Raw genomic sequence first — 13711 nt, 5'->3', positions numbered from 1 at the left:
TTACTTGTTGTATTAATTAATCATGGAGCAGGGTTTTTAATTCAGAAAATCAATTATGAATTACACTGCATACTCTGGTTGGACCATCTTGCATCCTAACTGGCATTGGCAATACTATATGTGTGTGTGTGTGTGTGTGTGTGTGTGTGTGTGTGTGTGTGTGTGTGTGTGTACGTGTACGTGTACGTGTACGTGTACGTGTATATATAAGATTTTTTACAACCCCCGTATGCCCAAATATGGGAGGAAGATCACTACTTCCATTCTCTGTCCTTCGGCTCGTCACAAGAGACCATCCAGGCAGAAACCCAATATTTTTACTGTTGCCTTTTTGTTACATTTTGTTGTATTTGTGCTGATAAATAAATAAAGGGAGACTAGTATAGATCTATTTCAAGCTATTTAGCTCTCATCAGCTAGCCATACCCATACACACACACACACACACACACACACACACACACATACACATATTGTATTGCAAACAGCCTCAGGAGATATCCATTGTAAATGTAAGAGAGAGAAATTAGCATAGCTGTGAGAGTGTAGCAATTAACTCTCTCTGTACTGGATTTTTTCCCAACTCAAAATTTATTTCTCCCATCCAGATATTAAGACTCTAGAAAGAATACAAAGAAGAGAAAGAAAGATGATTAGGGGACTAAAGGTTAAAACATATGAAGGGCGGTTACAAGAATTGGGTATGCCTAGTTTAATGAAAAAAGAACTAGGGGTGATATGATAGCAGCTTTCTAATATCTAAGGGGCTGCCACAAAGAAGAGGGGGTCAACCTACGCTCCAAAGCACCTGAAGGCAGGATAAGAAACAATGGATGGAAACTAATCAAGGAGAGGAGCAATCTAGAACTAAGTCATTTCCTGACAGTTAGAACAATTAATCAGTGGAACGACTTGCCTCCAGAAGTTGTGGGTGCTCCATCACTGGAGGTTTTTAAGGAGGATTCAGAGAGCCATTTGTAAGAAATGTATATTGGGGTCCCCTGCTTGAACATGGGGGTAGATTAGAAGACCTCCAAGGTCTCTTCCAACTCTGTTAGTCTGTTAAATTAATTATTTATTGAAATCTATTTCTTCAATACGCTGCTTGCTGTTTTTTGGGGCTCCAGGTTCTCCTTAGACAAGGATTCAGGCATCATCACACTGGTTTCCCGCCTGGACTTTGAGACAACCCAGCGTTATACACTCACTGTCATCGCCAGAGATGGGGGCGGAGAAGAGACAACCGGGAGGGTCCGGATTAATGTCCTGGATGTCAATGACAACATACCCACCTTCCAGAAAGATTCCTATTTAGGAGCTCTGAGGGAAAATGAGCCATCAGTCACTCAAGTGGTCCGCGTGAGGGTAAGAAACTCCAGATATATATTCTTCTCATGCTGAGATGACGAAGAGGAAATGAGTATCCGTGTAACTTAAAAAGCCATTTGTGACATAAAGGGCTGCATTGAAAAAAGTGCATAATGTGCGGAAACCATTATTTAAAGAAACAGTATGCATTCCACTTGAACTGACATCTCCAGTCTGATGCTTGTGACTCTGTATGTCAGAGGTGTCAAGGCCCGTGGGCCAGATGAGATCCTCGGAGTGTTTAAATCTGGTCCGCAGGGCTGACCTGAAAATAGAAAAGGACCGGCCTGCAATGCTTTTGGCAGCCAAAATGGGGCACCAAGGAGGCCACGCCCCCCTCCTCCCCGGGATTCCATTTTCAGCCTGGACGGCCTCCTGCAGCACTCTGCCAGTCAAAACGGCACGGGGGGGGGGAGACATGTACCCCATTTTGGACAGCATAGTATTGCAGGAGGCTTCTGTCTCATGGAAGAGAACTACAACACTGATCTGGTCCTTGAAAAAATCCAGTTTGACACTCCTGCTGTATGTCCTTGCGGAACCATCCCTTGTGCCCACAAAATTCATTCTCCAGCAGAATTTTCTGTTTTAAAGAAAAATCTTTGTAAAAGAGAATTAAATGAAGTGTTAGAATGGCATTATTTTTTTTAAAAAAGTATCTCCCCTTGCTTGAAAAAGAAACTGAGAATGAAACAGGATTAGGCATGTTGTTGTTGTTATTCTGATTATTTATTAAATGTAAAGCAACCTGAGTTCAGAATGACTGGGAAACTTACATTAAATAAATAAAAATCCTTAATACACAAAGAGACTATCCATGTTTGGACACAAATTCCAAGCACGATACAGGAACTCATTCTACTCCAGAACCTGGGAGAAGAGCCAGGTTTGCATTTTATGTTTCCTAATTCTTGATAATTTCAAGACTCTTTTCACTTCTTTACATGCTTAGGCAACATATTTTTTTTAAAGGCACAGGTTTTGAATATGCATTCATAGTCACCGTCTTATATTTTACACACACACACACACATCATGGACCTGATTCAGGAATATATGTCTTAGTTTTTTGGCGCTACAATAACTTTTGCAGATGTGTTTTTATATTGTAGGAAAAGGAAATATCATATCAATACCAGCCTCAATGCTGGTATTCAGCCAGTTCAGACCGGTTTGGGCGAACCGGTAGTGGCGACCTGCGGGCACCCACCCACCCCGGCACTATGCCATGCTATTTAGCCATGTTTTGTAAGCCATGTGCATGCGTAGAAGCCACGCATGCGAGCAAAGCGCATGCGCAGAAGGCCACAAGCATGTGCGGAAGGCACGCATGCCCACATTTTCAGTGTGCGGCAAACTGGTGGTAAAATTATGTGAAACCTACCTCTGATCAGCCTGCTCTTAGAGGTGTGCATGGCTTTGGAATCCACCACCATCACCCCCAAAAAAGTAGCTTTATGTCTACAGGTGCTCCAAAGCACTTTGGCGGTCATCAAATTGTCCTACTTTTTATATCTCGTTTGAATTCTGTTTTTGAAAGTTTTATTTAATTTCTATCCTGCTTTTTAACCTGTGGTCGGTTTAAGATGGCAATGCTGCTAATTCTTCCCATGGTAGTTGGGTTGTGGTGATAGGGAGAGCAGTTGACCCAAAGTCTCCCAAATGGCTTTCATTGTGTAGAAAAATGTTTTAATATAAGTATTTCTCCTGATTTAATCTAGGCTTCGGATGAAGATTCCTCTCCAAACAACCAGATTGCTTATAGCATTGTGTTTGCTTCTGCATTCAAAAGTTACTTTGACATTACCTTGTCTGAAGGTTATGGAGGTGAGTGCAGCATCATGTTCAGGTTCCTTCCTCATCTCGTGTCGTAATTGCCAACGCTGCTGTCTTGCTTTTTCAGTGATAAGTGTCATCCGCCCTCTGGATTACGAGCAAGTTGCCAATGGTGTCATTTACTTGATTGTAATGGCCAAGGATGCAGGCATCCCAGCCCTCAACAGCACCGTCCCCATCACCATTGAAGTGTTTGTAAGTACCACTCCTGCCTTCCATTGTACCAGCTCAGAAGATAAAACTGAACAGAACAAATGAATCACTGGTCTTTTTTTTTTCTTATTCTGCTCAGTTAGGACAATGTGACTATTTATTCAACTAAGAACAGTTTGTTAAGAAGGATTGATTGATTGAATGATTGATTGACTGATTGATTTAAAAAGAACAATATACAAACTATGTCAGGGTGAACTAATTTTTGGTGGCAGGAGCCCATTTTCCGAACAGTTTTATGTGGCTTGACTCAGTGGGCCTGTCATAATAATCTCACATGCTAGATTTTCTGCTTCTGTTTTTGTTCTCTTTCTTCATCGGGATGTGTCATCGGGATGTGTCAAGGTGCACACATGCACATGTCAAGTCTGTTGAAGGCTTAAGGTGTCCAGCCTTTCGTTTTCTGACAAAAGAAGTGATCAGTTTCAGCATTTGCCCAGGTTCGCCTGGTGCGCCAGTTGCGGCCCTACCTGAACCGGGAGGCTCTCACAACAGTCACTCGAGCCCTTGTGATCTCTAGGCTGGAATACTGCAATGTGCTCTACATGGGGCTGCCCTTGAAGAGCATCCGGCGACTTCAGCTAGTCCAGAACGCGGCCGCGCGAGTGATTATGGGCGCACCACGGTTCGCCCATATTACACCAATCCTCCGTGAGCTGCGCTGGCTACCTGTGGATCGTCGGGTGCACTTCAAGGTCTTACTTACTACCTATAAAGCGCTCCATGGTAGTGGATCTGACTATTTGAGAGACCGCCTCCTGCCAATCACCTCCCTGCGTCCCATCAGATCGCACAGAGTAGGCCTCCTCCGAATTCCATCCGCCAGCCAGTGCCGACTGGCGACTACGCGGAGGAGAGCCTTCTCTGTTGCAGCTCCGACATTATGGAACAACCTCCCCGTGGAGATCCGTACCCTCACCACAGTCCAGGCCTTCCGCACAGCCCTCAAGATCTGGCTATCCCGTCAGGCCTGGGGATAGGATTATTTCTCACCCCGCCCGAATGTTGAGTGAATGTTGTATTTTTATGGTTTAATTTCTTTTAATCACGATTCTTTTTTTCAAGTCTTGTCTTGCACTCCCTTCCCTTCATTGTTGTAAGCCGCCCTGAGTCCCCTCAGGGAAAAGGGCGGCATATAAATCCTTAATAAAATACTAAAAAAAAAAATACTAAATCTTTTAGCAATATAATTTTATGAATTGCTTGAGAGATGAAAGAAAATGGGATGAGAGAACCACACATAGTTTGCTTTGATTCAATTTATATATACTGTTGATATGAGATAATGATCCTTCCTTTGTTCAAAACTGAAGAACACTGTGTCTTAAAAGGTAAAAGTTCCCCTTGCACATATGTGCTAATCGTTCACAACTCTTGGGGGCGTAGCTCATCTCCGTTTCAAGCCAAAGAGCCAGAGCTCTCCGAAGACCTCTCTGTGGTCATGTGGCCAGCATGATTAAATGCCGAAGGTACATGGAGCGCTGTTACCTTCCCACCAAAGGTGGTCCCTATTTTTCTACTTGCATTTTTACACACTTTTAAACTGCTAGGTTGGCAGAAGCTGGCACAAATAACGGGAGCTCACTCCATTATTGGGACTATGGATTTGAACTGCCAACCTTTCTGATTGACAAGCTCAGCGTCTTAGCCACTGAGCCACCGCGTCTTAGCTTCATGTTTCTTTTTCACCACAAATTAGTCATACGAGACTGTTTATCTACAAGGGTGCTCTCATTGGTCATTTGTGCATTCAGCACATGAGGTGGTATCCCTTTGCCAGTTCTCTTCCAAATTCGTGTAAAGTACAGCTTATTGAAAAGGACTGGAACAGCAACTGTCCATTTTACAACGTCCACAGTCCGTCAATTACACATGGCCTGACTATATTATAGTAACAATCTATAAACTGTGAGGCCTGTAGTCATTAAATATTAACATGCAAAGAAATAGTAATGCAAAAAGGTTTGCCACATTAGTTGTGTAAAATAGTGGATTAATCACATATTTCTGACAAATCCCCAATGCTGCTGTGCAGAATCTAACTACCTGCATTGTAGTCACCATCTGTTCATCCTTAAACAGCCACTGGAGATAATCAATGTCAGAATAGCCAGGACACCTATTGATTATTGGGAGGATATGGTTTTTCCCCCCAAATATCTGTATAAAAAGAGCATCAAAGGATTATGTATCTCAACTCTCCTGAGCCACAGGATCATAGATTTTCAATCAATGGTATCTTTTTATACTTGCCGTACAGGACGGCCAATGGAAGTACATGGCACCGTGCTAGTGCAAATGCTTTCTGGTGGTTTGCCAACACATGTCATCCTTGGAGTGAATATTTTGCTTCTTTATAGATTTATGCAGTGGGACCGTGACATGCTTTATAATATGGATTAAGTCTTGCGGTATTAAGTTACAGCTGGTGCTGCCAAATCCATGGCTGATGGGATCACTTAGGCTGATTTCTGTTACATTGTTCATTGATGGACAATCAGCTTTAGAAGAGACCATTCCTGAGTGCTTTCTTACCTGAGACCAATTGCAGGGGTGGATTTCTTTGAGGACCGGATCAGCATTGTAGTTCTCCTCTGCAGGCCGGCCATGGGGAGGTGGGGGAGAGATGAGATGGACGGCCAACTGTAGCACCTTCCTGGCCAAATTGGGGCATGAGGGGTCATGCAAGGCCACCATACTCTCCATTTTCATCATGGACGGCCTCCTGCAGCACTTTTCTGGCCAAAATGGGACACAGTGAGGTGCACACGACCCCCGTGTGCCCCATTTTTGGTCTGGACAGCCTCTTGCAGCACTTGGTTGGCCAAAACAGGGTGCGAGGGGTGCGTGTGCACACCCACCCACCCCATTTTGGGTGCCAGAGGCACCACAGGCTGGTTCTTTGCTATCTCCAGGCCAGCCCTGCAGGCCAGATTTTAGCACACCTTGAGTTTGACACCCCTGGCATATGCTAACAACGGGTTGCAAAATCCTATAGATGCTTGAAAGAAGAATTTGCTTCATTTCCTTCAGTTCAGAAAGATTGTGCAGAGACATTGTTTTCTCTTTCTTTTGCACTCTGCCTGAAAACCTAAAGTTATCTGGAACCAAACAACTTTGATTGTGGCATGGAGAGCAAAAGACACAGCGGCCCTGGAAGGGGCTGAAATTATTCATCCTTGAAGTAATCCAAATAGCTGTCATTCTTCAAATCATGATCATCCCAGCCTGGAATGATTTGTTCTTATTGTTCCAAATTGAGATGTAAACATCTTTTTGTGTGTGTGTTAAATCTAGAAAGATAACTTGCACCTATATGGCAATAACAGCAGGGGTGAAATGCTACCGGTTCGGGCCAGTTCACTTGAACCGATAGTAAAAATGCTATTGATTTGCCCAAACTGGTAGTAAACAAATGCTTTAAAAAGTTTTTTTAAAAAACATTTCCGATGATCACCTGTGACTATCAGCTGATCATTGGAACTTTTTTTGTGTGATGTCCAGCTGCTTTTGCATTGTGTGTGAGTCAGTTGTGTAGCTTTGGTGTTATTTTTGTGTAAAGTGGGATAGTTTGTTTTTGAGCTCTCTGTGACCCTGTGCGGTTCCAGTTTGTTACAGGGACCATTTTGTGTGAAGTCCAGCTGCTTTTGCATTGTGTGTGAGTCAGTTGTGTAGCTTTGGAGTTATTTTTGTGTAAAGTAGGATACTTCATTTTTGAGCTCTCTGTGACTGAGGTTCCTGCTAGTTGCCCATCCAGTCACATGATCACAGCCACACCCACCCAGTCACATGAACCCCCCAACCAAGCCACCCCCATAGAATGGGTAGGGGAATTTTTTTTAATTTCACCACTGAATAACAGGGTTAGCGTTACTGTTCCTTTTTAAGGGTTAAATCAGATTGTCAGAGTACAAGCACCTGGACTGAGAAATCTCCGAGAAAGGCTGAGTGGTAGTTTCTTGGTAACCCTTCAATCTTAGATCCTTCCTAATCAGGATCTGACTTAAAGTGGCAGCCATTCGCTGACCAAAGAGTTGGCCCTCTTTGATGATGATGATGATGATGATGATGATAATGCTGTGGGGGGGGGGAAATCCCTGATTTTCACCCTCTCCCTTTCATAGCATTGTGAGGAGACCTAAAGAAACAGCAAAGGGGCTTAATTGAGGAGAAATATCTTCTTTCCCTAACTGTTCTTTGGACAGTGTAATCCCATCTGTCTAAAGACTGCATTTGAAAAGGTCATTTCCTTCTAGTTGATTTTGTACATGGGTGATTTCTAAGTAGCTGTCACATTCGCCACTTTCTACCAAAAGGGATTTTTCTCTTTCAAGTGGAAGGGGGGGGGGGAAATACGATGAGGATGATGATAATGATGAATTAGCTCACTTAAGAAAAGTGAAAGAAAAGAACAACTGTACGTGTGTGCTTCTGTGGTCTGTGTTAAGGGGAAAGAGTTTGATGCTTTTTCATCCTATGCTTATTGATTTTTAATAAATAATTGAAATTCCCTTTGTATTTTTCCTATTAGGAGACAATAAGCTTCTGAAGGCAGAATTATTGGATAGGAACTAATATTGAGATTGATGCTAGCGTCCTAGGAAATATTAGCAGTAATGTTTCTCCCCATCTCTCATTCACTGACATACTAGTCGCTATTCTGACCATTCCGTCAGCAAACTTTATCCTTAAATGTATTATAAAGAAAAGATATTCATTTGCTTCAGGTGCTGTTACAGAATAGAATACAATAAAACTTCATTGTCATGTTATTGTTAACTAGCCGATAACCCAGCATTGCCTGGGTATTTATTTATAGGGGGGAAATTTCTGGACCAAATGTAATTTCTAATGTTGGATTTTCCCCCTTACCAGAGGCAGCCCCCTTGTAGAGTACTGTGAAGCCGTTACCCTGGCAACTCCACTGTGCTGTACAGTAGAAACCATTTTATGGCAATACAGTAGAAGCCATTTTAAGGGACAACAGGCTGTATCTTAATTGAACACACACCCCCGAGTGGTGTTATGTGTGTCTTACCCCCATAGTATTTTTTCCAGAGAGTAAGTCATCTGTGTACAAGTTTGATTGAAATTGCTAGAGGTGTCCCAGAGTTATGCTGGAACACACACACACACACACACACACAAAGATTTACAAATGTCTTGATCCTAAAGATGATGATGTTGATTTATGTTGAAAAAATATAGTCAAATATTAAAGATTCAACCCTACCCATTTAAAAACCATTTCTCTTTTAAATAAGAGAGACTGAAAAACTAACATTATATTGCTGTCTACAAATCTTGTGTTCAGTGTTGTACTTAAGAACATTTCAATTGTGTACAGATTTGGAGAAAAGTGTTCTAATTTCCAGTACTGAAAAGCAATCATGTGCATGGGGGTCTTATGAAAAGAGCTCTTAATTGGTGATGTTTCAGCTAGCTAGATAAACTACTTTTGCAGGCTTTTGTGGCAATTCATAGTGTCAATCAGAAAAACAAAAACTAGTTCCAATAAACATAAGTATGGTCAAGATTGTTGAGCCTGAAATAGCCTGATATAAATGGCATGGCTATTAAATCACCTGCCTTTCTACTCTGTAAAAAGAGTCTGAGAAAAAAACACTACTTGGACCAAGGGATTGGCATGATTTACAGCGTACTTTACTGCTGGCTACCTGTCTGCTCATATGTGTATGTTTGTTCATGTATATACACATGCAAGCTTTCAAGTCAATCTTGGGTCCTGAACTTCATGAACAAATATGTATGTCTCGATGTATTTATTTATTTATTGAATTTGTAGAACATCCAATTTGTTACAACTCTGTCAAATACAGCAGTAAAAAAAACATTAGATAGATAGATGATAGATAGGTAGGTAGGTAGGTAGGTAGGTAGGTAGGTAGGTAGATAGATAGATAGATAGATAGATAGATAGATAGATAGATAGATAGATAGATAGATAGATAGATAGATAGATAGATAGATAGATAGATGATAGGCGGGCTTCAAAATTTTTAGCAAGGATTTCTCTGCCCAGTTGCTGGGTGGGTATGGCCATGGTGGGCATGGCCATTGGCCTAGTCAGCCTCCGGCATCATGATGAGGGGGGGGGCATTTTTTACTTCCTCGGGCTCCGGAGGCTTTCCTCGAGCTTCCAGGAGAGCAAAAATGATCTCCCCAGGCTCCAGAGCCAGAAATGGACCCGTTTCCAGTCTTCCCAAACTTCCAGTGGGCCCTCCCCGTGCTGCCGCAATCACCCTGCACTTACCTGTATCCAAAATAGGTCGTGTGGGGACTCCTGGGAGGGACAGGTTGGGCGGGGCCAGCCAGGAGTGGGATTTGGGTGTTCTCCAAACTGCACAGAATCTTAGCTAGAGGATTGCCCGAACCTCTGTGAACCCCCAGCAGTCCACCCCTGGTCATCTCCTTAATATGGAAAGGAGTTCCAAGGAGCTTTTATCTCCCGGGTCTTCTGTGAGCCGGTCGACCATTGCTTCCCTAAAGTCATAAGTGATGCTAATGTTAATTAAAGGTCCTCTGTTGTGACAAAGAAATCCAAAAACACAGAACAGTGATTAATTATATATTATAATAGACATCAACGGCATGTGAATTTACCTAAAAAACCAACTTTGATAGCAAACGAGTCAGTTTGCTAGTTTAGAAAGTTTTTTTAAAAAAAATACAAATTATAGCAAAAAGTTTGGGGTTGTTTGCTCAGCTGCAGCCATCCTTCTGCCTTTCTCATTCCAATCAGGCATTTATCTTAAACAGCAATCAAGAAACTGATGGTTAAATGTAAACTTTTGTCTGTGGCATACTTTCACATAATACAATTTTTGCATATTGTGTTCAGATGACTTGAAAAGGAAAGCAATGACATTTAAAAAGTGATTTTTTTTCCTAGAACAGAGAAGAAAAAAAGATCAAGCGTTTTAAGATTTGCTTTCCAACAAGTGTGTGCTAAAACCTCAAGTACTGTTCAGAATACTGACTAATTAGATGGGGACTTGAAAACTATTGAATTTCTTTTGATCGTTCCTAGTGTATTTCAGTTTTTCTCCCCTTCCTCTAAGTATATTGATTGCGAGTAATTTGATTCTATGCAGAAAAATATATGAGAGCTCAGATTCCTAAACCATCCAGATAAAAATGCATGTTGAAAAGTGAACACTTCATAAAAGTATTCCTCTGTTTTTATTTTCATATAGAGAAACTGTTAAGAGTATAAAAAATAGGAGAGGAGGAGCAAATAAGTAAAATAAGTATTTCAATTGGACAAAACAATAATTCCGTCCCTATTTTAAATCTTTTTTTTATAATTTTGAAAATAATGTTTCAGAATACTTTGCAGAATGCACATAAAATCATTGTTAGGGTGCCTCCTGGTGAATAACTTCTTTGCTGGATTTTAAAAAAAAGATGTTTCCTATTGTGAAACTGTTTCCTGGGGCATGTGGAACATGATTTATTGACAATAAATATTTAATTGGCCATCTAAAATGGCTCCTTTGCAGACTATTTAAAAATTGTGTTTAAAGGTTTATGCCTGCTTTCAGATGCACTGATCTTTACCCATGACATTTGAATATTTTTTCTTTCTTCTTTAATTATCATAAATTTGTTGCTGGATTGTAGGTATACATTTCTGATTTTTTTCCCCTCTGTCTAGTCAGCTAGTTTGTTTTTATGGATAACAACAGCCACTCCTCACCGATATAGTTCTCAGAGTGATTTCAAAGGTTGAGAGATCCATGTAGGTGTGCTCCTCTTGAAAGTGACATAAAAACTTTATGTCCAGGCTGTAGCACCAATCAGATCGTAATTTTGTATTGGTTAAGGGTTCTAACCCTTCTTTCACAATAGAAGTCCACAGCACTTAAACAACTTTTTCTTAGCTGTGAATCATTCCAGCCCACTCCTATCTCCCAAATAATAATAAAAAAATAACATTAAAAAAAGATTGAGACTCAGAAAAGAGTGCACCAGTGGTGGGTTTCCATTTTTTAAATTATTGGTTCGCTCATACGCTTTGCTAAATAATATGTTAATTGATTGAGCCTTCTCACCAGTGGTGGGTTGCCAATTTTTTTACTACTGGTTTGAGTGTGCTTCTTGTGTGCACTTGCGCACGTGTGCAACACTTTTGCGCATGTACAGAAACGTCCAGGTATGTGAGTGGAGCCTCCCGCCGCTGCTGCCACTACCAGTTTGCGCAATCCGGGCCAAACCGGGAGCAACCCACCTCTGGAGTGCAATGAAGATGATTAGGGAGCTAAAACATATGGAGAACAGTTGCAGGAATTGGGCATGGCTAGTCTAGTGAAAAGAAGGACTAGGGAAGACACGATAGCAGTGTTCCAGTAATTGAGAGGTTGCCACAAAGATGAGGGGGTCAGCCTATTTTTCCAAACACCAGAAGGCAAGACTAGAAATAATGGATAGGAAACTGTTGTGATTCAGCAGAAGCTTGCTGTGAGTTGTGCCAGGATGTAGGAATAATGAGCAGCTGTTGCTCGTTAGGGTCGTCTTCTGCAGATAAACGACGGATGGTGCCACGCCTTCGTGGCAGAAGTCAACGTCGTTCTTCATTCGTGGTTTGTTCGTGAGTTCAGTTTCGTGATTTAAAGAGGCACTTGGATAAGTGATTTGCTTTCTGTCAACCTGGTTTGCTGTAAGAGCTTTTTGTTTTTGCTTTTGCTGTGTAACTTTTTGCCAGACACTTTATCTACGTTTATTTTTGGGCTCGCAGCCAGCTTGAGCCAGGACTGATAAAGATATTTCCTTTGAAGTTCTGTCTGACTGTAATTTGTGAACGAGCGAAGAGGCGGGTCAGAACAGGAAACTAATCAAGGAAAGAAACAATCTAGAATTAAAGAAAATTTTCCTAATAGTGAGAACGATCAATCAAGTAACGTAATTTTTAGCAAAGGCTGGATCACTGCATCTGAGTTGACAACAACCTGATGGCAGATTATCAAAAAATAAAAGAGAATGTAGTAGTAGCCATATTCTTACTGCAGTTTTTAACTGTTCTGACCCAGCTCCCCAAACATGACAAACCGTCTGAAGTTAACTCAAATATTCCTTTATTGGCGCGCCAGCAGCCCAGGCAAAAAGTTTATCTCGCAACACAGGCTAATAAGTCTGGCCAGCCAGAAGATGAATAGTTGTCTGCCATGTCTACTCATCTCCATCCCCTGCCTTTTATCCCAAGAGCTAGGGTGGGGCTTTGCTAGCAGCACTGGCTCTTTCTTCCCATGGATCGGCCCATGGATTTCCACTGCTCTCCTCTCCTCTGCCTTCTGCGCATCTGCACAATGGCCACTGGACCCTGCTGTCCCTCCTCTTCCTCATCAGTCACCTCCAGACCTGGGGAGCTGTTGACTTTCCATCTGAGGGCTGACCCAGGCTCCACCTCTCTCTCTCTCTCCCTCTCTCTCTCTCTCCCTCTCCCTCTCTCTCTCTCTCTCTGCCAGCTCCATTCCCTCTTCCCCCTTGGAGCTCTTAGGTTGCCTCGATACTAACCCTGACTCCCATGCTGCCTCCTCCTCTGATTCGGCTGCTGGAGAAGCCAGCGGCTGACAGGTCACAACATTAATCTACTTGCTGACCAATCATGACACTCTTTCATTTGCTTTTTTTTAATTAATCAACCTTGTTGGTGAAAATGTAAAGGTAACTGTCCTACATTCACCGACGTCAGAAATGGATAAAAATAGATTACTTTTTAATCAAAATTTACCCAATTTGCATAATTGAGGGAAGCTGAAAATTACACCATTTCATGTAATTGTGTTCCTGCCTATGACAGCACTGTTCATGTCTCAATCTGCCAAGGAACAGAATAATCCCTGTTTTAATTTTTTTTAATTAATGTGTGAAGGAATTAATTACTTAATTATATACTCCTTGCAAAGCACTTGTGAGTGACAATAGATTATTACTACTATTCACTGTAATTAAAAGTATTTTAACTACTTTAAATGTTGATATAACAGCATCTCTATTAATAAATTAGTAATATTGAAATTGCTATCCTATCTGTACTTTAGAACTTACAAGATATATCTATCAATATTAAAACATGTGTATGAGACTGTATTAGTAGCATACAGAGGCTGTATAATCTGGGTGCTTTCAAAGGCAAAGGATAAAAATTACTGTAGTTTTTCCTTTTTAATGGTTGCTTGATAAATAATTAAACAATACTGAAATTTCCTAAAATTTAAATAAATAAGCAAAAGACTCTCTTCATCAGATTCTTCAGTGTAATGTATTTTGCTGC

General features: G+C 41.4%; 1 protein-coding gene across 1 annotated transcript in view; it reads left to right on the top strand.

Annotated features, from left to right (window-relative positions):
- The window catches only part of LOC106545335 (cadherin-23), a 453671-nt gene that overhangs the window by 342248 nt on the left and 97712 nt on the right, over positions 1-13711 (top strand). Inside the window, exons 14-16 of the mRNA XM_087702429.1 lie at positions 1128-1365; positions 3090-3195; positions 3272-3399. Coding sequence (XP_087558555.1) covers positions 1128-1365; positions 3090-3195; positions 3272-3399 — 472 coding nt within the window. The remainder of the gene's footprint in view (positions 1-1127; positions 1366-3089; positions 3196-3271; positions 3400-13711) is intronic.

Source organism: Thamnophis sirtalis, unplaced genomic scaffold, assembly GCF_051295495.1.
Source record: "Thamnophis sirtalis isolate CommonGarterSnake01/CBP01778 unplaced genomic scaffold, rThaSir2_p1.2 scaffold_15, whole genome shotgun sequence".
NCBI lineage: Eukaryota > Metazoa > Chordata > Lepidosauria > Squamata > Natricidae > Thamnophis > Thamnophis sirtalis.
Note: the sequence above shows the minus strand (reverse complement) of the source record. Positions and strands in the feature narration are given on the sequence as shown.